This window comes from Protopterus annectens, chromosome 16.part0, assembly GCF_019279795.1.
Source record: "Protopterus annectens isolate FY-2018-M chromosome 16.part0, PAN1.0, whole genome shotgun sequence".
Classification (NCBI taxonomy): domain Eukaryota; kingdom Metazoa; phylum Chordata; order Ceratodontiformes; family Protopteridae; genus Protopterus; species Protopterus annectens.
In genome coordinates, this window is record NC_056750.1 from 97,897,725 (window position 1) to 97,922,742 (window position 25,018).

The 25,018-nt window shown below is 43.7% G+C and overlaps 1 protein-coding gene across 5 annotated transcripts in view; it reads right to left on the reverse strand.

The window, feature by feature from the left end:
• LOC122790431 (C-terminal-binding protein 2-like) overlaps positions 1 to 25,018 on the reverse strand; it is a 1,897,537-nt gene that overhangs the window by 1,135,088 nt on the left and 737,431 nt on the right. For all 5 annotated transcript variants that reach the window (XM_044057965.1, XM_044057966.1, XM_044057962.1 and 2 more), the window contains one exon: positions 12,331 to 12,475. In XM_044057965.1, the coding sequence (XP_043913900.1) occupies positions 12,331 to 12,475 (145 nt within the window). The remainder of the gene's footprint in view (positions 1 to 12,330; positions 12,476 to 25,018) is intronic.

Sequence of the window (25,018 nt, forward strand, 5' to 3'; positions counted from 1 at the left end):
CAGCTTCTCCAGTACAAAGTTGAGGTCCCAAGCTGGAGGTTTCCATGGGGGTTTTATATTTTTTGCCCCTCTGAGGAACTACCTTAATAGAGGATGTGAGAATAAAGGAGGATCCGTATTGTATTGTGCTGAAATGGCTGAAGCGTGGATTTTGATGGAAGAGAAGGAGAAGCCACCGTTTAACATCTCAGTTAGGTACTGTAAAATCTGAGGTATATTTATTACCCATGGATTCTGACCCTTTGCTTGATTCCAGTAACAAAATCGTTTCCATTTGGCAAAGTAGGTTTTTCTAGTAGAGGGTCTCCTGGCCTCCAAGATGACATCTTGTACCTCCTTGGAGAGGAGAGTTTGTTGGTAAACTAAGGTTGTCTCCATGCAGCTAGATTTAGAGTTCTGAGCTGGCTGTGAAGGGTCTTGTAGTTGTGCTGGGACAACAGAAGAGGAACTTGAGGAAGGATCCATGTTGGTGAGTGTGACAGGCTCTTTAGGAGAGGATACCAGTGCTGTCGTGGCCAGTCTGGAGCAATGAGAATCATTTGTGGCCTCTCTGCTCTGGTTTTTAATAGGACCTTGGCCAGTAGAGGTAGAGGCGGGAAGGCATAGACTGTCAAAGTTGTCCAATTGAAAGAGTGTGTCCACTTTCCAGGCCTGTGGATGATAGGTCCTTGAGCAGAATTTTTCCAATTGGTAATTTCTGTGGGTAGCAAATAGATCTATGTCTGGCTGTCCCCATGCCTGAGTTATCTTTGAGAAGACTGGAGGATGCAACTTCCATTCGTGTGGGTCTGTCATATTTCTGCTTAAGTTGTCTGCCAGTGTGTTTTCCTTCCCTGGCAGGAATTGTGCCTGTAGTTGAATTTGTAATTCCAGAGTTGTGTTCCACAGGGTCATGGCTTGCCTGCACAGGGGGTATGAATGCGTTCCCCCCTGTTTATGTACCACATGACTGTGGTGTGTTCTGTCCTTATTAATAGCTGGCCTGGATGCAGTAGTTCTTTGATGGTTATAAGAGCATTTTGTACGGCTAGCATCTCCTTTTGGTTGATGTGTAGGTGCATCTCTTTTTGGGACCATTTTCCCTGAATACACTGACCTGCCATGTGTGCTCCCCAGGCGTAGTCTGAGGCGTCTGTTGTGATGATTTGAGTTGCTTGTGGTAAACAGAAAGGAAGACCTGTGTTTCTTTGGCATGCTTGAGCCCACCACAAAAATTCCTTTTGAAGGCATGGAATGAGTGGTATAATTGTTTCCAAGCTGTGGCTGTGCTGAGACCATAAGTTTTTTAGGTACCATTGTAGTTTCCTCATATGCAGCTTTGCAAATGGTATTAGTAGGATGAAAGATGCCATGAACCCCAGAGCCTGCAGGATTTTCCTTGCAGTTAGCCTGGTTAAAGTTGCCATTTTGTTGTAGTATTGAGACAGTTGCCCTTGTTTGTCTGGCGTGAGGTAGGCCATCTGGGTTGTTGTATTGAAGCTGGCACCCAGGAAAATTATCTGTTGAGAAGGTAGTAGTTTTGATTTCTTTTTGTTTACTGTGTACCCCAGGCAGTTTAACAGTTTTATTACAAACGCCAGATGTTGCAATAGAAGGTCCTTTCTGTCTGCTTGGATCAGGCAGTCGTCCAGATATGGGTAGATTTGGATTCCTCGTTGTCTGCAGAAGGCAATTACTGATGCCAGGCATTTCGTAAACACTCTGGGCGCAGTAGATAAGCCAAAGGGCAATGCAGAGAATTGGTAATGGATTGAACCTGCAAGAAATCTGAGGTATCTTCTGCAATCTTGTCTGATAGGGACATGCAGGTATGCCTCCTTGAGGTCCAACGTTACCAGCCAAGACTCCTTGCCCAGCATGGTAAGAAGCTGCTGTAATGTGAGCATCTTGAATTTTGGTGCCTCTATATATGTGTTTAGAATAGACAGGTCTAAGATGGGTCTCCAATCTTTGTCCTTCCTTGGTACCAGAAATAGCCTTGAATAAAAACCTTGACCTTGTTCTTTTGCAGGTACCTCTTGAATTGCTTTCATATCCATGAGAGCGGAAACTTGCCTTTGTGCCTGTGCCCATTGATTTTGTGGCAGGTTTGGCATGCCTCTCATTTTTGGAAGGGTGTGAAAATGGAACCTGTAGCCTCTGTCTATAATATCCAGAATCCATTTGTCCTGTGTAACAATGTGCCAGTTTTTTGAAAATAAGGCCAATTTTCCGCCCAAAGTTGCAACCATTATATCTTTGTTTGGCAGGCATAGGGGAAAGTCATTGCATCTGTTTTCTAAATGACTGTGGCCTATCTTCTCCACCTCTGGGGGCTGCTGTTTGCCACTGTCTAGCTCTGTAAGATCCTTGAGGTTGTCCTCTACCCCTTGGGCGTCTGTATCTGCCCCTTTGGGGTCTGTCCGTGGCTGGAAAGGACCAATTTTTTGAAGGCCAGTTTCTGCTGAAGGGTGGAGGCTGCACCTGCAAGAAATCTTTAACTGTTTGCATAGATTTCGCTTTTTCCTCCATTTTCTTTAGTAACTCCTCAGCTTTAGCACCGAACAATACATCTTTTTGTAGTGGAGCATCTAATAACTTTGCTTTGACATGATCTGGTAAGGTTTGCTCTTTGAGTCAAGCATGTCTACGTATGACAGACCCTGTGACAGCAGCTCTGCATGAGGCCTCTAAAGCATAAAAACCACACTGCAAGGTATGTTTCCCCACTTGTTCTGCTCCATGCAACAAATCCTACAACTCTTTCAAGTCTGGCTGTTCTGTTTGTGTCATTTTGCCTTTCAGCTGAGATAGTAAGAACTGTTGGTATTTCAACAGATGAAATTGACAGTTTAATGCCCTCATGGTTAAAGTGGCTGATGTATACACCTTTTTCCCCCCACCTTTCTAATGCTCTAGAATCTCTCTCTGAAGGAAAAGGGTTTTTAGCAGTAGAGGCCTTAATCCCCTTGGGACCCTGTAAAATTGTTTATGGGTCAGCAGTATGGCTTTTATAAAGTAACTAGTGAGAATCAGGAACCCGGTAATATCTGTCTGGTTTAACAGGGGCTGGAGGTAATGAGTCTGGATTAAGACAGGCTTCTGCGTACACATCATCCAAAATATCTAAGACAGGAGGAATAGCCAGGGGCCTATGCTGGGGAAGTAGTAGAAATTCCCTGAGCCTTTTCTTGGAATCTGAGTAATCTTGGCCTTCCCAGTGGAAGTGCTCTCTCAATGTATGCAGGGTTTCCCCAAAAGAGAAGTCCTCAGGGGGGGAGACCGCGGGAATAGACTCCACAGCATCATAGTCTTCAAATGGGGAAGAGGTGTAATCCTGGTCCTCAGAATGGTCTGAAGTAATAGAAGCCTAGTCTAAGGAAGGGTAGACTTCCTCCAACCTGGGTCTTTTGTCTGAGGGGGGTTGAGAACCCCTGATGAGAGTAATCAAATCCTCAGCCATTTTAAGCATCTGTTTTTTAAGCATGGGGCCTTGAGAGGGAGTCTGAGGCCCTTGTTTTTTAATTTTCATTGCAGCTTTAGACTTAGTGAATGATTTAATAGAGGAGGTGGTAGGCCTGCAAATACCTTCAGAAATGGCAGTCCTCGCTAAAATTTCGGTTTCCCCGCCAAGAGTGGCGTCGGTATCTGCAGAGGGAATGGAGACTGAGGATCCTGCTGCCTCGGGTACTGAAGTAGCCGGTAAAATAGTTTCATCTGTAGTCAGGGGCTGCATAGGCGCCTTGCTGAGAACTGGTAATCGGCCTAAGCATGATCTCAGTACTCGGTGCAGGCCTCGGATGTCTATCCTTATCCTTGTGCTTTTTGCCCAAAACTGGCGTCGGTGCATCCGACGACATGATATAATTAAATTTTTTGCCAAAATAATGAAGGGTGAACTCCGCCCGGTGCTTAATAGTGCGCTTGTTAAACCTAGCACAAAAACGGCAGACCGAGACGTCGTGGTCTGGCCCTAAGCAAGGTATACAGTAAGAGTGAAAATCCTTATGCGGTATTTGCTTCCCACAAGAAATGCAATTATTAACTTTGTCTGACATCTGTCTAAGGCAAGAAAAGTTTCCCCAACGGGGTACTTAGCTTTAAAGAAGACTTCGGCTGAAATATTGTTCGTAAATCTCAGGAGCTGGCCGACCGGCACTTGCGAACTGCTTCTGGCACCGTGCAGCAAGAAAGGCTGAAGAAAATGGCGTCTGCTGCCTCTTTTATACCCCTGCCACACTGACATCAGGGAAGACGCGACGACAACTGACGCCGGACCTAGACTTTGGAATTCGGCTGACCGAGGACCCGCCTGATGGCAGGATAACCCAAGTGTGATGACTGCAGCTGCATGCACGATGAACATCTGTAAATAAGCTTTCATTTTTTTCCCCCCAACATCTTGAAACCAGACAACACTGAAATTCGGACCAAACCGAAAAACTGAATAATGTAATCCAAAAAAACAGCGAAAAGTAGAGTTGACCACAATAGAGGCAATAATGACTAGCGCTTTCTTCCACTTTTATTTTTCGTGAACTTCTTCAGAAAAAGACAACAAGCCCCCTCATGCTTGTGTCTTATATAAAGTGCATACAGGATATGATGTCATAAATTAATTCTTTCAATGAATAGTACAAAAGTTTTTTTAAAAATGTTACTTCACTTAAAATATCGTAGATACTATTATTTTACTTCCATACATGATTTCTTCTTTTGTTATGCATAACTATCTTTTGATTGCGTTCCCATCATGAAAATAAAAAGATACTAAACATGTTTTTGGTGAGCTTTAAGTGGAGACGTCCCTCACACTTATAAAGCAAACCAATCGATTGTCCAACTGTCAATGACCAATCAATTTTTAGTAAAATTTAAATTTTAAACAATGCTGTTAGATGTAAAAACTGCTAACAAAATATTCATCCACAAATGTTCCTGTAGAAAATATTTATATTGTTTATGCAATAAAAAATCATCGTTGTTTGAACACCACGAAGATGTTCAATTGCCGCAAATCAATGAATGGGTGTTCACATACACTAACTAAAAAAAAAGTACAGTTTTGTACCTACCATAAATGTAGATGTTCGAGGATCCACATTGCTGCAGTCCTAACTATTGGGTAGTCCGCTGTCCCAGTCGGCCCGAATACCAAAGTATATGGCTGACGTCGGTCAAGGCGCATTAGACTGACGTCAGTACGTCAGGGTACTAATGCGCATGACCGACGTCATCTCCTCAGTCTTTTCTTGCCCCAGATGTCAGAAGACCCTAAAAAGACAAGGCCAAAACCAAAAACCCCAAACATTCCTGCACCAAAAATATGTACAATATATACAAAATTACAAGAGTATAACCTCACCTACACAACCACCCCTAAACACAGAGGGGAAGGAGGGAGGGTAAATTGGACTGCAGCAATGTGGATCCTCGAACATCTACATTTATGGTAGGTACAAAACTGTACTATGTTCTTCATTCCACATTGCTGCAGTCCTAACTATTGGGTAGAATCCCAAAGCAGAGGTAAGGGAGGCTGGCAAATCATAAGGAAGCAGGAGCTGTCAACATGCCTTGCAAAATAGCTGTGGCAAAACCAGCCCTAGATTTAGAGTAGAGAGGAAGGTGATAATGCTTAGAGAAAGTATGCACTGAACTCCAAGTAGCTGCCTCCAAAATATCCTTAGTTGCCACCCCCCTTAGAAATGCTGTTGAAGTGGCAGTAGCCCTAGTGGAATGAGGCCTAATCCCAGCTGGAATCTCCTTGCCATGATGGGAATAACAAAATGCAATGCAAAACCCAATCCACTTAGAAATAGTTTGTTTTGACACAGGCTTGCCCTGAGAACTCAAAGCAAAAGAACCAAACAACTGCTGAGACCCCTAAAATCCTTAGTCCTGCTTAAATAATAACGCAATTGCCTGTGTACATCTAAAGTGTGCAAAATCTTTTCCCCCTTATTTTGGGGATCTGCATAAAAAGTAGGCAAATGAATAGTTTGGTTTAAAGCCACACTAGAAACCACCTTAGGCATAAAGGAAGGATTAGTACGTAATGATACCCTATCCTTATGGAAAATCAAAAAAGGCTCTACCGCCATAAGGGCCTGCAATTCAGAAACCCTTCTTGCAGAAGTAATGGCCAACAAAAAAGCAGTCTTCCATGACAAGTATTTCAATTCAGCAGTAGCGCAGGCTCAAAAGGTTGTAGAGTAAGTTTCTCCAACACAAAATTGAGATCCCAAGCAGGAGTAGGAGCTCTACGTGGGGTCTTATATTCTTTGCCCCTCTAAGAAATTGCTTGAACAAAGGATGCGAAAACAATGGTGGGTCACAATCATAGTGAGCTGAAATTGCTGCAGCATGAATCTTTATGGAAGAGAAAGACAAACCTTTGTCCAATAACTCAGCAAGATATTGAAGAGCCACACTCAAATTAGGCTCAGAAATCTCCAAATTGTTTGCTGCACTCCAAAATAAAAATCTCTTCCATTTGTCTGCGTACACTTTCCTTGTACTAGGTCTTCTAGCTTCCATAATGACATTTAAAACTTGTTGAGGAAGTTGAGACCTGCTGTGTTTCAAAACAGAATATGCCAGGCTGTCAGATGAAGAGAGTGAAGCTTGGCATTGAGCAGGTGACCGTCCTTCTGAGACAACAGGTGTGGAATCAAAGGTAAAGGCCATGGAGGCTTCCTTACCAGACTCCTCAGTAATGGGTACCAGTGTTGCCGAGGCCAATCTGGAGCTATTAAAATCATCCTTGGCTTGTCTTGTCTGACCTTTAGGAGCACCTTTGGGAGAAGAGGCAGAGGTGGAAAGGCATACACATGAAGATTTTTCCAACTGAAAGAAAGAGCATCCACTTTCCAAGCTGTGTGATGAAACCTCTTTGTGCAAAACTTTGGCAGCTGGTGGTTTAGTGGAGAAGCGAACAGATCTATGTCTGGAGTTCCCCATGACACTGTCAATTTTCGAAATACATGAAAATCCAGTTTCCACTCGTGGGGATCCATGATTTGTCTGCTTAACACATCTGCTAAGGAGTTCTGTGCTACCGGCAGAAACCATGCCTGAAGAGTTAGTTGCAAGCTGAGCGCAGTCTCCCATAAAATCATTGCTTGCCTGCACAACGGGTAAGAATGTGTTCCCCCTTGTTTGTTGATGTACCACATGACAGTTGTGTTGTCTGTTAGAATCAACACCTGCCCTGGAAGAAGTAACTCCTTGAAAGCCATTAATGCAAACTGGACTGCTAACATCTCTTTCATGTTGATATGTAGATGCTGTAGTCTGGCAGGCCACTTGTCTTGTATCCACTTTCCATTTAGATGAGCTCCCCAAGCAATGTCTGAGGCATCTGTCGTTAGAATCTGACTCACCTCTGGCCGGGTCACAGAGAGTCCCTTGTTTAGGTGACATTCCTGAGCCCACCACAAAAATTCCTTTTGAATGCAAGGTATTATTTGAATGACAGTGTCCAAATCCTGGCAGTGCTGAGTCCATACATTTTTGAGATACCATTGCAGCTTCCTCATATGCAGTTTGGCATTGGGAAGCACCAGAATACAAGATGCCATGAACCCTAAGGCTTGAAGGACTGTCCTTGCAGTCAGCCCGGACTGAAGAGATAGTTGATGGAAGTAACTGGAAAGATTCTTTTGTTTGTCCGGGGTTAAAAAGGCCATCTGGGCTGCTGTATTCAGTCTCACACCCAGAAAGCACATGTCTTGAGAGGGTACTAGACTGGACTTTATTTCGTTCACAGAATACCCTAGGCATCTTAGCACTGCTATCACAAATTCCAAATGCTGTAAAAGGTCTTCCTTTTCTTGAGCCAGAATCAGGCAGTCGTCCAAGTAAGGATAGATTTGAATTCCTTTTAGCCTGAAGTAAGCTATTACTGGAGCCAGAACCTTTGTGAATACTCTGGGCGCAGTAGATAAGCCAAAGGGCAATGCAGAGAACTGATAATGAGAATTCCCAGCTCGAAAACGCAGATACTTCCTGCAACTTAGTCTGATAGGCACATGAAGGTAAGCTTCCTTGAGATCTAAAGTTACCATCCAGTGATCCTTGCCCAGCAGAGGTAAAAGCTGTTGTAACGTCAACATTTTGAACTTGGGAATGTCCAGATAAGTGTTGAGGATAGATAAATCCAAAATTGGTCTCCACGTGTTCCCCTTCTTCGGTACTAGGAACAGGCGAGAATAAAATCCCAGGCCCCTTTCTGGCACAGGAACTGGCTGAATGGCCCCTATTTGGAGCAACAGAGAAATTTGCTTGTGAGCCTCTTTTCTTTGTAGAGGAGGAATGTCTGGCATGCCTTTGAAAGGAGGCAAGGTATGGAAATAAAACCTGTAACCGTGGTGAATAATATCCAAAACCCATCTGTCTTGGGTAATTAAATCCCAATTTTCTTTGAAAAGAGCCAGCCTTCCTCCCAAAGGTGCTGCCAGGCGAGAATGTACTGGCAGCTGAAAAGGTAGGTCATTGGGTCTGTTTACGAAAGGACTGACCCCTGCCCTCACCAGAAGTCTGAGCAGGTGAACTCCCTGTTCTAGGCCTAAAAGAACCTTGAGCTCTGCCCCTACCACGCCTAGACCTACCCCTAGACTGGGAATCATAAGCAGGATATGTCCATCCCTTAGTAGGCCAATTTCTACTAAACTTGGAGGCTGCACCTGCAAAAATCCTTAACAGTTTGCATAGACTTAGCCTTGTCCTCCATTTTCTTTAAAACTGCTTCCACAGGCGAACCAAACAACACATCAGACTGTAAAGGAGCATCCAAAATCCTTGTTTTAACATGCTCAGCTAAATTCTGATCCCTCAACCAGGCGTGCCTACGAAGAACAGAACCAGTGGCAGCCACCCTCGAGGAGGCCTGCACAGCATCAAAACCACACTGCAAGGAATGCTTACCCACCTGTTCAGACACATGAACTAAATCCTGCAACTCTTTACACTCAATACCTTCTGCCAGAGCATCCACCTTAGACTTCAATTGTGAAAGGAGATAATTCTGATATTTTAACATGTGAAACTGACAATTCAACGCCCTCATGGCTAAAGTGGAAGAAGTATACACTTTCTTTCCCCATCTATCCAAAGCCCTTGCCTCTTTATCAGGAGGAACAGGATTTTTAACAACAGAAGCCTTCACACCTTTAGGCCCCTGAGAGACTGTTTCGGGTCTGCCCTAGGACTCTTAAAAGATACTTATGAGCTTCAGGCACCCTATAGTACCTATCCGGTTTAACTGGGGCAGGAGGCAAAGAATCAGGATTCAGGAAGCCTCTGCAAAAACATCTTCCACCACATTCAGAACAGGAGGTATAGCTAAAGGCCTATGCTGGGGTAAAACAAGAATTCCCTAAGCCTCTTCCTGGAATCAGAGAAATCTTGACCTTCCCATTTAAAATGCTCCCTCATGGAATGCAGAGTCTCTGAAAATGAAAAATCCTCAGGAGGAGAAGCTGAAGGAGTAGAATCATCCACATCAGAATCAGAATAAGGAGGATACTCCTGCAAGTCTTCAGCCGAAGACTCAGAAGCCTCGAACATTGCTCAAAACTCTCAAACTCAGGTTCCACCCTAGGCCTCTTATCAGGAGGGGCATAGAACCTCTAATCATAGTAATCAAATCCTCTGCCATTTTAAGCATATGTTTCTTAGGCAAAGACCCTGAAGCACTAGGAGAAACCCCCACTGAAGCTAAACTTGGCCTGCCTCTCAAAGAAGCCTTGGAAACAGAAGGGGAGGCTCTAACCACCTTAGGAAGAGAGGGAAGAACAGCCACCTGAGAAGCCCCTTCAGCCTGGCCTACTTCCTGAGAGGACACATCCTGTAACAGTAAAGTCTCTCCCTGAGACTCCAAAGAAACTCCTGGCAGAACCTCCGGCTCCACTGAGCCTTCTAAAGAACCGACGTCCGGGACTGCCGGTTCTTCCACTCTAGGCTTTGTTGCTTTGTCCTTGCGCTTTTTGGCCGAAGCGGGCACCGGAGCATCCAACGGCATTTTATAATTACAACGCTTCCCAAAAACTAACCTGGCACAGTCTAACCTTCTCTTAATAGTGCGTTTGTTAAATCTAGCACAAGAGCGGCATCCAACAACGTCGTGCTCAGGCCCTAAACAAGGTATACACAAAGTATGGTAATCCCTATGAGGTATCTGTTTCCCACAAGAAATACAGTTATTCACTTTTTCTGACATCCGGTTAAATACTGAGGCAAGAAAAAACCAAAATATTCCCCAACGTGGTACTTAGCCAACTTTGATTCGGTCTGAAACTCTGACTTCAGAAACTTTCAGAACGCCAACCTGCACTCGCAAAACTGCTTCTGCATCGGACCATGCGGCAAAAAAGACTGAGGAGATGACGTCGGTCATGCGCATTAGTACCCTGACGTACTGACGTCAGTCTAATGCGCCTTGACCGACGTCAGCCATATACTTTGGTATTCGGGCCGACTGGGACAGCGGACTACCCAATAGTTAGGACTGCAGCAATGTGGAATGAAGAACATCCTATCTGTATGAACACTCACCCACACATACAGGAACACACATACGCACTCACAAACATACACATATACAAATGCGCCCATGCGCACACTCACACAGACACACACTCTAACATATACACACATGCACACGCATACATGCACATGCACGCTTGCTGGTGCACGCACACATGTACACCCACACACATGTGCACACACCCCCCCCCCCCGGATACACACATTCACATATACACACACACACACATACACGCACATGCACACACACACGCATACGTGCACCCACACACTTGTGCACACACACATACACGCGCACACACTCTCCCTGCTTTTTTTGGATTACATTGAAACCAGACAACTCAAAATTTCAGATGAAACAACTTCCGGATTCAGTACTACTAGTTAAAAGAGGATTTAGCACTTTTTATGTTTGCATTCGTGTCTCGACAGCTTTAGATCAAAGGCTTCGCCTGGTACCTTCAATTTGTCAGTAATGTACACACCACTTACCCTTCACTGTCATTCTTTCCCAGTATTTTTTGAGAAAACACTACAATCTGCAACTATGTCTCATTAAAATTCAGCACTGTGCATTAACCTGGAGATCCTCTTAAACGACTATTTTGTTGTACTGTCCTTTTAAACCACCGACTTCTGAATATCAACTCTTTCTATTTTAAGAGTACCTACGAACAGCTTGTTTTCTTGCTTTAATATGTAAATTCTTCTAAAAACACCATTTACAAAGCTGAATAAATGCTCTGTCACACCAACAAGACTCAAATGCTTACAACTAGAACACAGTTTGAATTCTAAATGGGCCACACTTTCTCTGTTCAACAAGTCTCTCTCTCTCTCGTCGAAATTACTGCAACAGTCATTCTCACTTTAATGTACTGTCTTACCTTTGTGTGTTGACTTATTTGAAATACTGACATTTCTTCAGGTTATTCTTTTAATCAATAAACCAGTCTACTCACCAAATTCACAATATTTTGCTCAGTTCTTTAGCTCAGTTAACTAAACATCTGTAATATTTCAATGAGTCTTTTTTAAAAGCACAAATAGCAAATTTTATTCTAAGCTTACAATAGTCCTGGAATATCTCCATTACTGTTATGTTGTCTTTTTTCTCTTCTTCAAAGTCAGAAATATTAAAAACCATAAAGGCTTCTACTCCTGCAATATCCCCAACATACCATATTAAGTTTACCACCCTCCCAGCTGCTTGCCTTGCAGTGAGGAATATCTCAAACCTTTGGAACTGTAACTTAAAGTTTTCTTTAGCAACAGAATTCCTAGCGGTTGCAGCTGAGCCACCAGTGCTCCTTCATATTTATGCAAGTGAAAATGTTATTATTTTGAAAAAAGGTGAAGGAATTTTGAAGTGTGGACTATATTTCTGAACTTCTCAATCTTCAATAATTCCAAAATAAGCTTACTCACAATACCACATGACATTTGTAAGGTTTATCAGTATACACTCAAACTGGCACAGACACTGGATGTGTTCCTATTTTCTGAGGTCCACACACCACTTGCACAGTTCTGAAGGACACATCCAGTCTAAGCCTTCCCAACAGCATTAGGTTTACTTTTTGTCAAAAGACAAGAATATAGTACACAGACCTTGCACTGCAGTGTTCAAGGCACTGCCAATATAAAGTTCATGGAACAGTATCAAAGATTGCAACACTTTGGAGAGTATGTGACAAGAGAAGAATGTTACCCAAGTACTGTGTACAAACGAACCAATATTATTCTGTGACAAAGTACACAACCACATGCCTCAGATACTGAATGCTTTCAAATATCACTAACCTAAGTCTGCTGCAGATTTGAAATCAATGTTGTCATAGCCACTACCAATTCTGACAATAATCCGAAGTGCTTTGAACTTCTCCAGATCTTCTCGTGAAAGTGTGATGGTATGGTACATCAGTGCACCAACAGCTTCATTCAACACCTGCAGATTAAAGTAAATGAATGCACACTGTAATGGACTGGACCCACGTCAAACATTTTAAAGTATACAAAAGCTTATCACTTTAGAAATGAGCAACTCAACAACAAAATGACTACATAACACATTTCGAGATGCATGTACTAAGACATCAAACTGCAGCAAGAGTGTAACAGACCGGGCTTGCATGCAAAATACTTGTAAAAAAATAAATAGAACGTACTTTCTACATTTGCAGATCAAGGGAACTCAGTTTTGCAAAATGGATCTTCAAGTGCAGAAACTTCTACATTCCTATTTAAGACACTGACAGACTTGCACACATTCTAGGTCCATACCACTGCCTCACATAATAGGATGTTCCTAACAATTACCAGTGTTTTACCAGATCAATCAGGTGAATTTGTAATAAAATAATTGCATTTTATTTGGTGCCTTCAAAATTCACGGGGCACCTTGAAGAATTTCAAAATACTTCAAGAAATGCACAAATATTTACAGAAAAAAATTACAGTAGAGCTTCAATAAAATGAATGCCTGGCTAACTAAAAGGTTGTTTAAGTACCCTTACCATAACAGCAGATATCTGAATTACAACTGCTGCAGTAGTCTTAACTATATGGGTTACATCTTGCTAAGGATGTAACAGCCAGACAGCTTACAAAGGTCAAGGGAACTTTAAAAGCACCCAAAGCGAAAATTTACTTCTCATCATTATACATTTAGGTTCTGTTTCAGTCCTTTACAAAAATGGATGGGTCTCAGATCCAGCTGCAGACATTCCAAGCTTTGGATCTGGTGCTCAGGCTCAACCCCCTACCAATAATCCAGGTGAACAGAATGAGCTACTTCAGATCTAGTTTGCCTGCCACAGAAATGGCAATGTAGATTATAAAATACATTTGTAAGCTATCTTAAAAGAACAGGCGAGTTAAACAATGGTAACCTGTAAGAAGAAAGACAGACAAAAAAGACAATACCTTCAGAAAACAGAGCTAGGTCATGAAGATCCATCTCAAAATGAAAATGTTAACAGGCTATACGGTCACCAAAACAAAATAAGGAGAAAGAAGGTGGGAGTGAAATTGAGGAAAGGTAGAAACAGACAACAGTGACGTACTCTTATGCTGAGTACATAATTATCATATCTTATGTTGACTTTTTTGTCCACTCCTGAACGGATGGGGCAGAGTTCCTACCTACTTTTGTACTTGGGAATCCTCAGTGAAGGATATATCAGAGCAGAGCTGAACCAGAACAGGCCCTAGATCTAGACTCTGCGTATTGTTTGTAATGGGGCATGAAGGCATGAACCCTGAACCAGGAAGCTGCAGCACATATAGCCATCAAGGGGAACAATGGAGAAAAAGGCTGTAGATTAATCCACAGATCTGGTAGTGTATGCTTTCAGAGTTGAAGGAAGAGTAATTCCTTTTTTTCTGGTACACAAATGTAATTCATTCAGTCAACAATTGAGAAAAAGTGGCTCTGGACACAGCTTTGCTTAAATGAGCAGGGGAGGAGGACAAAAATAATTGGTCGGTTTTTATGAAAGGCTTAGTGTGGTGTAGATAAAATGTAGCAGACAAACATCAAGTAAATACACAGTATACTGATCCTTGTTTGAGAAACTTGGGAAGAAACCGTACAACTTTATTAATTGATTAATGGTTGATTTTGAAGTCACTGAGGAGAAGAGGGGCTGTTTCTTAGAGATACTGTGTCCTTATGAAAAATTCAATATGGAGGCTTTGAGAATAATGCATGCAGCTCTAAAATTCTCTTGGCAGAAGTGACAGCCACCAGAAATAAGGTCTCCCAGGATAAAAAAAATTAAGATCCACTCTGGCAGCAGGTTCACAGGGAGGGCTCATCAGGGTCTGTAAAAGCATGGTAATATCCCATGGAGGAACTGGATCTCTAAGAGGAGGCCGGAGTAAGAAGGTGAATCAAATAAAGGCCCTGAGCAATCTAACAGAATCTAGGCATGCATACTTCTCTATGTAAAAAGACGAAATTGCAGATAAACTAAGTTTAATAATGGAACAGCTGGCAAAATTTTGAAAAATGTGTGCCAAGAGCTCCAAAACAGATGGAAAACGAGCCGAGAAGGGATGAACATTTTTCCTCTACAGCCTAAATAGTAAACCTCTTCCATTCAAGTCTTTAAATAAATATAAGACAGACAAAATGAGCACAACTACAGAGAACAACCTGGACTGCCAAAACCACTATTGGAACTGGAGAAACCATGCAGCCCCATGGGTAAGTAAATCTGGGTCCAACCCCGGAACCCAAAGTGGGTGAAACCACATCTCTCAATGCCAATAAATAGCCATGAGGACTACCCTGACCTTCAACACCGATGCTTTCTTTAAGAACTTTGGAACCACAGGTGTTGGTGGAAAGGCGTAACGGAAACCCTGGATCCAATCATGCATTACATCGTCCTGAGGTGACACCACCTCGTGCGTGGGGGATCAGAGCAAAAAACTTGCTGCGTTTGGTGGTGTGGGGAGAGGCAAAGAAATCATAAGGTCAGCCACAAAGGCTGAAAATCTACTCTGTTACAGAGGAGTTGAGAGACCACTCATGAGGGATCTGTCCAGCTTGTCCATTAGTATTCTTAACTTCCCTGGGATACTGTACTGCATTATGAAAGCGGTGAGAAGGAATCACACACTGCCACATTTTGATTACCTCTCAAGAGATCAGAACCGGTTCCTCCTAGTTTGTTAATATGCCAGACCATTGCCATGTTGTCTACCTGTATCGAGAGCACACCTAAGGGGAGGGAGTCCTGAAAAATCTGCAACTATAGGAGGACTGCTCTCAACTCCAAGATACTAATGTGAAGACTGCCCTCTGTCTGAGACTCTGCACCTTGGACCATCATTTCCAGATAATGCCCTCCTCACTCCAGCTGGGAAGTGTCCATGGTCACGTGGCTTGGGGAAAGGAAAGCACGAAATGTCATCCCTGTGTAATAAGTGGAGACTAACCACCATTGGATGTGTGTCCTGCATAAGTTACACTCACTGGAAAGCATAAAGGTTGTCCTCTGATTAACCAATGAACTACCAGGGTCCACTGAAGAACACGCATGTAAGATCTGGTCAGTGGCACTAATGTGATATAAGCAGCCAGGGAACCTAAAAAAATGAAGAACTTTTATTTCAGGTGGCTTTCACCAAGACAGAAGTTCTAGGGATTGCTGGTGAAGAAATATTCTTTGAGGAAGCTTCGTTATCTGTGATGTTTTGTCCAAAGTTGTTCCGATGAACTCCAGAGACTGAACTAGTTGCAACTTGGACCTTTCTAATCTCACTGTGATTCCTAAGTATGTACATAGTTGCCGCAAGGAGTGCCTAGCTTGACTAAGTAGACTTCTGGTAGGGGCAGTGATGAGATAGTTGTCCAGGTATAGGAATATTCGTAAACCCTGCAGTCATAAATAAGCTGCTACCACTGCCTTACATTTGGTGAATACGTGGGGGAGGGGATATTTCTGGAGAACCAAAAAGAAGTGTTCTGAATTGGAAGTAACTGGCTCTCAAACAGAGGTGAAGATACTTTCCGGATCACTCGTCCATCTCTATATGGTAGTACACATCCTGAAGATCTATCTAGCAAATCTAACTGTCTTTCTATAGTAATGGAAGAATGGAGTGAACCATGACAATTCAGAATTCTGTTTCACTTACTTCAGTCGAATTAAATCCAAAAATGTCCTTAGGTCCCCACCATTCCTTGGCACTAAACAGAATCTTGAGTAAATTCCAGATCATTTCTGGTCTGATGGGATCTCTTGGATCACTCAATTTCTTAATAGCTTCTCCATTTCTGAAAAGCCTGCTTTATTTTATAAGAATGGAAGATCAAGAATTCTTTTCTGAAAAGCGAGTATGGAAGGGTACAATATAACCTAAGTTTACTATTCTCAGCACACATTCGTCTTGAGTGATGATCACCCAGGTTGCTGGGAGCAGAGATAAGGGCCCGTCCAACTGCCTCCAGAGTATGATAGTTGGGCAAACATTCAGAACAGCTGTAAAAGTTCCTCTGAGTAAGGTCCTCTGCCTCTTGGGTGAAATCCATTAGGATAGGTCCCCTTCGGCCTATGGGGGCTTTTTCTACATAAGCATCTGATGCAAACCCTCAGGACTTATGAAATCACATCCTCTTACCTCCCTTCTGATTTCTGGAGAAAGTCCATTGAGGTGTTGAAAACCTGATCTCTAAAACAGAACGGGATTTTACCACCCTTCTTACTTCTGGAGGGAGGTTTTTGACGACAAGACCAAACAAGGTTGATTCCTCAAAAGGAACACTGATGAAGGATATCTTAAAATGTTCCACAAAGTTGTAAAGCCACATCCAAGCATGCCTCCTGATGGAAATGTCTGTACAAGCTGCTCCAGATGCATCTTCTATAGCATTAGAAATAAGGTACACAAAGGCATTGTAAAGGGAGTGTAGGGTAGTCAACTGTGAATCAATAGCGTCTCTGTGATCCCCAGACAGGGTCCCTGGAAAAGATCTGCTGATCTTCTCTGTCAAATATCTCTGGAAGTGGGTGATGCATGCCAGATAATTCAACATTATCAATGAAAAATGTAGGATCTGTCAAATGCATGCAACTCTCCATTACGTGGACAGAGGAGCTCTCTTCTGCCTGCTCCTCTTTACTGGCTGCCACCACTAACATGGAATCTACACAGCAGGCCCCTTGCTCCAATGCAGTCTGCCCTTTTGGAGCAACCAAAAATTTATCAGGCTTGATATAGGCTCAGCAGTGTACAGTCCCTTCCATGCTCATATAAAGATTAAGTCTACCATCTCGTCAGCAAGGGAACCACCCACACAGTAGATGGATCACAACTGAAGGCTCTGAGGAACAATGACTCTTCCAAAGGATATCACAAAATCTCCACAAACAAGACACCCTTTAAGGGGATCCAAGAAAACCCTTATTTGAAATCAGTGTCAGGGATAGAAGATTCTTCAGGGGAATTTAAGTGTCTTCTCTTACACAAGTTTTCAGTGGACCTCTGCTGTGGGAGGTTCAGGAGAAGGCTCAAACAGAGATGGACTCTCTGTGGCCATCTCAATGAGACTGGTGGGAGCAGGCTTCGGACACTGAGAGATCTCATGGGGATGGGTAGGATCTGGTTCAGAAAAAAAAACGTCTCTCTCTCTTGAAAGCCTCAAACACATAGCCAAAGATGGATCTGGTGAACCCTACCTCTGGAACTAAAACGTCTGAAGGGGGTTCAAACGCAGAAGCCATCTAACTCAGATCTGACGCTGACACCAGAGCACAGCTATCTAGACCAGACAATTTTAAGGGGAGAAAGGTATCTAAACATTTTACATAAAATCCTAAGTGATCGAAGTCAGCACTGACAGTTAATCTCCAACTGTGCTGGAGCTGACTGTCAAAATTCATTAAAGTCCAGGAAGAATGTAATCTCTGTCCTGATGCAGACCTGCCTAAAGTTAAAGATGGATCCAAGGGCTCTGATCGTAAAGGTCAAATAAGAGAAAGAGCTGCGACACTGTGAGGCACTGCCAGGTATACCAGGAAAATAAAGCAGTGCATATGTGGCATATCCCAGCAGAGCTGGCTGAAGTTTTGTAAATAATCTTATATCATTTGACCATAGCATTGATTTATACAGATGCTTGTATTAAAAATGCATTTGTACAAGTTGCTTAAGTTAAAAATGTTGCAAAAGAATCTGAGTTCTGAAGGTGAATTGTGCCAGAGTCAGGTAACTAGATATATCATTCTATAATCAGCTGCAGGACAGAACTCTGGCAGCAGCAGTTTGTTTTCTTTGGAATCTGACTTAACAGATCTATGCCAGTTATCCCAGTTTAATGTGTAGTATCTCATCTTGCACTGTGAAAGCATGCATCTCAGCAGTACAGCTACCCTTGCGATACTAAGCGAGTTAAAAAATAAGTTATGTACTCACCATAATATTCCATCTGAGTAGTTGGACTTCATTTGTCAGCAACCTGTGGGTTTCGAATCCAATACAGATCAGAGCCAGCAGCTTCCCAAGCTCCAAACTCCTTCCCTTACCCATACCTACATTGCATCCTCCTTCCAATCCTCAGATCGAGTTTGCCACCCACTGCATGGCACACAACCCAAGAGACAAAGTACAGTTTTGTACCTACCATAAATGTAGATGTTAGAGTGCTAATACAGCTGCAGTCATAACAGATGGGTTCTCCTGCCGTCAGGCAGGTCCTCGGTCGGCCGAATTTCAAAGTCTAGGTCCGGCGTCAGTTGTCGTCACCTCTTTCCGGACGTCAGTGCGACAGGGGTATAAAAGAAACAGCCAACGCCATTTTCTTCAGTCTTTCTTGCCCCAGATGTCAGGTGCCCCCAGAAGGAAGGCAATACATAAAATAATGTAATAATGCAATGCAATATAAAAAAAAAAAACAGTAGTTGCAAGCAAATACACCATAAAAGAATACTCCTAGAGGGGAAGGTGGGAGGGAAACCTGGACTGCAGCTGTATTAGCACTCGAACATCTACATTTATGGTAGGTACAAAAAGTACAGTTTTGTACCTACCATAAATGTAGATGTCCGATAGGCATGCATCTGCAGTCATTACAAATGGGTTGTCCTGTCGTCAGGCAGCCCTTCGGTCGGCCGGATTCCAAAGTCTGGGTCTGGCATCGGCTGGTGTCGCACTTCACCCGACGTCATAGCTGCAGTTCTTCGGGTATAAAGGCATCAGCCGACGCCATTTTCCTCGGTGTTTCTTGCCCCAGATGCCAGGTGCCCTCTAGGAAGGCTAAATTTGGATGAATGCAAATGGTTCCAAATAGTAGAGAGCAAACAAAAAATAAGCATGTATGTACATATATACAAACAAATACACCATAATAGATTCCCCCAGCTAGCTACAAGATGGGCAAATACCCTAGGAGTACCACAGAGGGGAAGGAAGTTGGGTAATCCTGACTGCAGATGCATGCCTATCGGACATCTACATTTATGGTAGGTACAAAACTGTACTATGTCCTTCAAGGATGCATCTGCAGTCCTTACAAATGGGTAGAATACCATAGCCAAACTGGGGGAGGAGGAGAAATAAGATTATGGTGTAGTTAAGATCCCTTGCAAAACAGCAGTGGCAAAACCTGCTCGGGATCTGGAGTATAAAGGTAAATTATAATGCTTGGCAAATGTATGCACGGAGCTCCAAGTAGCAGCCTCTAAAATGTCTTTGGTAGCCACTCCTCGTAAAAAAGCTGTGGTAGTGGCTGTAGCCCTTGTAGAGTGAGGCCTGATGTTTTCTGGAGTTTTCTTCCCATGGTAGGAGTAACAAAATCTAATGCAATTTCCTATCCACTTAGAAATTGTCTGTTTTGAAATTGCTTTTCCTTCCATTCCTGTTGCATATGCTACCAGTAGCTGATCAGTTTTTCTGTTGCTCTTGGTCCTGTACAGGTAGTAGCGTAATTGTCTATGTACATCCAAGGTATGCAACATTCTTTCTCCCCTGTTCTGTGGGTTGGGGAAGAATGTAGGTAGGTGGATAGCTTGATTTAAAGATACCCTGGAGACCACCTTTGGCATAAAAGTAGGATTAGTTCTCATGGACACTATCTTGATGGAAGATCAGGAAGGGCTGTACTGCCATTATTGCCTATAGCTCAGATACCCTTCTTGCTGAAGTGCTTGCAAGCAGGAAAGCAGTTTTCCATGATAAGTATTGTAATTCTGCTGTTGCTGCTGGTTCGAAAGGAGGTAATGTCAACTTTTCTAGCACAAAGTTCAAGTCCCATGCTGGCAATGGTGGCTTCCTAGGTGGTTTTACATTTTTAATTCCTCGCAGAAACTGCCTGAGCAGAGGATGTGAGAAGACTGGAGGATCCAAGTTGTATTCTGCTGAAATGGCTGATGCATGAATCTTAATGGAAGAATAGGACAGGCCGTTGTGGAAGAGCTCTGCCAAGTATTCCAGGATGTTAGCTATGTTTACCAGTGACACATTCTCTCCTTTTGCTGTACTCCAAATGAGATATCTTTTCCATTTTGCTGAATAATTTTTTCTTGTTGAGGGTCTGCGAGCCTCCAAGATAATGTCTTTAACCCTTTGAGATAAATCTGGGTTATTTGGTCTTATGCAATGTTCCAGGCAGCCAGCTGCAGTGTTTTCAGGTTTGGATGCAGGGTGTTGAAGTTGTTCTGTGTTAACAGCAAGGGAACTAGGGGCAGAGGCCATATTTGTTCCCGAGACATACTTCTCAGTAATGGGTACCAATGTTGCCTTGGCCAGTCTGGAGCTATCAGGATGATCCTTGGACGGTCTTCTTTGATCTTCAATAGCACCTTGTGCATCAAAGGAAGAGGTGGGAATGCATATGCTGTCAGGTTTTTCCAACTGAAAGATAGGGAGTCCACTTTCCAAGCAAGTGGGTGGTACGTCCTTGTGCAGAATTTTTTTCAGTTGGTGATTGTGTGGGGATGCAAATAAGTCTATTTCTGGTAGTCTCCATTTCCTTGTAATGGTTTTAAAGATGTCTGGATGCAGCATCCATTCGTGGGCATCCGTGGCAGTTCTGCTTAGGATGTCTGCTAGTATATTTTCTTTTCCTGGCACAAAAATTGCTTGTAACTGAATGTTGAAGCTCAGTGCCACATTCCAGAGGTCCATTGCCATCCGGCATAGAGGGTACGAATGTGTGCCTCCCTGTTTGTTGATGTACCACATAACTGTGGTGTTGTCCGTCCTTATCAGCAGTTGACCCTGTCGAAGAAATGGTCTGAATGCCTGAATTGCCAGTTTTACTGCCAGCATTTCCTTTTGATTTATGTGTAGGTGCAGCTGGTCTTGAGTCCATAAGCCTTGTATGCACTTGTCCAGCATGTGTGCCCCCCAACCGAGGTCTGAAGCGTCTGTTGTGATGGTCTGGCTTGGTTGAGTGCTGTGGAAGGGCAGTCCCTTGTTTGTTTGACAGGCCTGAGCCCACCATTGGAATTCTTGCTTTAGGCATGGAATTATTGGAATTTGGGTTTCTAGGCTGTGCTTGTGCTGAGACCATAAATTCCTTAGGTATCACTGTAACTTTCTCATACGTAGTCTGGCATGTGGAATCAATATTATGCAGGATGCCATGTAACCGAGAGCTTGGACTTTTCTTGCTGTTTGCTGGTTCTGCTTTGTTAATGCCATGAAGTAGAAAGGGAGTTGCTCCTGTTTTTCTACTGTCAGGAATGCCATTTGTTTTGATGTGTCCAGATCTGCACCCAAGAAGGTTATCCTTTGGGATGGTATCAGCCTTGACTTTTTTATAGTGACTGTGTATCCCAGGGCTTGTAGTAGATGAATGACCCTTTGCAAATCTTTTGTTAATTTGTTTTTGTTGTCCGCTTGTAACAGGCAGTCGTCCAGGTAAGGGTAAATTTGAATTCCCTGAAGCCTGCAATGAGCAATTACTGATGCCAGGCATTTCGTGAATACTCTGGGCGCAGTAGATAAGTCAAAGGGCAATGCTGAGAATTGATAATGCTCTGATCCTGCAAGAAATCTGAGGTATCTTCTGCAATTTGGTCGTATGGGGACGTGCAGGTATGCCTCCTTGAGATCTAGAGTTACCAGCCAAGACTCCTTGCCCAGCATGGGAAGAAGCTGCTGTAGGGTCAGCATTTTGAATTTTGGAACAATGAGGTATGTGTTTAAAGCGGACAGGTCGAGAATAGGCCTCCATTGGTTTTCTTTTCTTGGTACCAGGAAAAGTCTGGAGTAAAATCCTTGCCCTTGTTCCATAGATGGTACCCTTTCTACAGCTCTCATCCTTAGTAAGTGAGTTATTTGTTCTAGAGCTTCTGTCTTCTGATTTGGAGGTAGGTTTGGCATTCCTCTCTTCCTTGGTAGAGTATGGAAGTGAAACCTGTAACCTTGGTCTATTGTCTGTAAAATCCATTTGTCTCCTGTGATGTAATGCCAGTTTACTGAAAATAAGGCTAGCTTCCCGCCTAAGGGTGCCTCTAGTTGTTCCCTGGTAGGCGGTGCCAGAGCCAAGTCACTGTGATTGTCCTGTGGAAGTGGTGGTGGTGGCTGGATCTGTGGCTATACCTCGCAGGTTGTTAGCCTGCCACTGACGTCCCCTGTAGGCACCTCTGGATTGACCCCTGCCTCTTGAGCGTCTATTCCTGCCTCTCGGAGCTCTGGAGGTGTCTGGAAAGGACAAATTCTTGGAAGGCCAGTTTCTGCTAAACCTTGGAGGCTGGACCTGCAAGAAATCCTTGACTGTCTGGACAGATTTTGCTTTCTCTTCCACCTTCTTCAGCACCTGCTGTGCAGGGGAGCCAAACAAATTGAGCTTATCCATGGGAGCATCTAGGAGCTTTGATTTAACATGGTCTGGTAAGGACTGTTCTTTTAACCATGCATGTCTTCTGATCACTGTGCCAGTCATGGCTGATCTAAAGGAAGCCTCCAGTGCATCACAGCCGCATTTTAAGGAATGATTATTGACTTGCTGAATGTTATGTACCATTTCCTGTACAGATTTTTTGTCTAATGGTTCATCCGAGGACAGTTTTTTAGTTAACTGGTCTAACATAAATTCCTGATACTGAATCATGTGAAATTGACAGTTCAAGGCCCTAGCTGAAAGAGTAGCAGAAGTGTAAACTTTTTTACCCCATCTCTAAGGCCCTAGATTCCCTTTCAGAGGGAGGGGTTTTGGTAGAGGTAGCTGCTACAGCCTTGGGTCCCTGGAAGATAGTTTCGATCTGCAAAGGGGCCTTATACAAATGATAATGTGTGTCTGGAACCCTGTAGTACCTATCGGGCTTAGCAGGGGCCGGAGGAAGAGAATCAGGAGCAGTACAAGCATCATTAAAAGCATCATCCACAACAGTAAGTACTGGAGGAATGGCTAAAGGCCTATGCTGTGGCAAATGCAAAAAGGTTCTAAGCGTTTTCCTAGAGTTTGAAAAATCCTGGCCCTGCCATTGAAATTGTTCCCTCATAGCATGCAAGGTTTCCCCAAAAGAAAATTCCTCAGGTGGAGAGGTAGAAGGAATGGACTCTTCTGCATCAGAGTCCTCATAAGGCGAAAAAGGGGCCTCTGGAGGGTCTGAATTATCTAATTCATCAGAGGGGCCATCTGAAGAAACTGGCTCAGGGGGCTCTACTCTAGTCCTCTTCTCTGGAGGTGGGTGAGAGGCCCTGTCTGGATGTGGTTGGGATCCCCGGATCAAAGAAATGAGATCCTCTGCTAGACTAAGCATTTGTGAACTAGAACTGGGCCTGTGAGAGGGGGTCTTAGCAGGCACAGTTTTGGTAGTTTTTGCTGCTTTAGCCCTGGCAAAGGCCTTAATCGACATGGATGCAGGAGGCCTAGCAGCTCCACGTGCAGGGGTAGAAATGTCCAAAGGGATAGTATCTGATAAATCCTGTGAACTTGCAGGAGCAGGTGGGATTTCAGTAGCAGATTCAGCCAAGCTGGATGAGGCCTCGTAAGTGGCAAGCTGGCAAGGAAGAACCGTGGACTCTGTTTCAGCCGAAACCGAGACACTCGCGGTTATTTAACGCGGTTTCGCGAAACCGCGGACCGCGAGTGTCGGTCCTTTTCCTTGCGCTTTTAGAAATTTGCGTGGTCGAGTATCCGACGGCATAATGTAAGCAAAAGCGGCGAAAAACTCTTCAGCAAATTCAGACCGACGCCTAAGCGTCGTCGGTTGAAAGAAGCACAGGCTAGACAAGCTGCTACGTCGTGGTCTGGGCCTAAGCAAGGTAAGCAGTAAGAGTGGAAATCTTTATGAGGTATTTGTTTCCCACAATTTAAACAGTTATTCACTTTTTCTGACATCGGCTGAGGCAAGAAAGAGTCCCCAACGGGGTACTTAGCTTTTTAGAAGTCTTCGGTACTTGTAGTAGTAATCTCTGGTTCTGACCGACCGGCACTTGCGAACAGCTTCTGCTTCGGGCGCCACGCGGCAAGAAAGACTGAGGAAAATGGCGTCGGCTGATGCCTTTATACCCGAAGAACTGCAGCTATGACGTCGGGTGAAGTGCGACACCAGCCGAGGCCAGACCCAGACTTTGGAATCCGGCCGACCGAAGGGCTGCCTCACGACAGGACAACCCATTTGTAAGGACTGCAGATGCATCCTTGAAGGACATCTGTACTTTGTTCATCGTGCATACAGCTGCAGTCATAACAGATGGGTAGAATCCCAAAGCTAAGAAAGGGGTGGTAGGCACTAGGTGGAGCTAGGAGGAGCTAAAATGCCCTGCAAGACTGCAGTGGCAAAGCCTGCTCTAGACTTGGAGTATAATGGCAGGTTGTAGTGCTTAGAGAAGGTATGCACAGAACTCCAAGTGGCTGCTTCTAAAATATCCTTGGTAGGAACTCCTCTGAGGAAGGCTGCAGAGGTGGCTGTGGCCCTGGTGGAATGAGTTCTAATGCCTGTAGGTACAGTTTTGCCATGAAAGGAATAGCAAAAGCATATGCAGTGGGCTATCCATTTTGAGACTGTCTGTTTGGATATTGACTTTC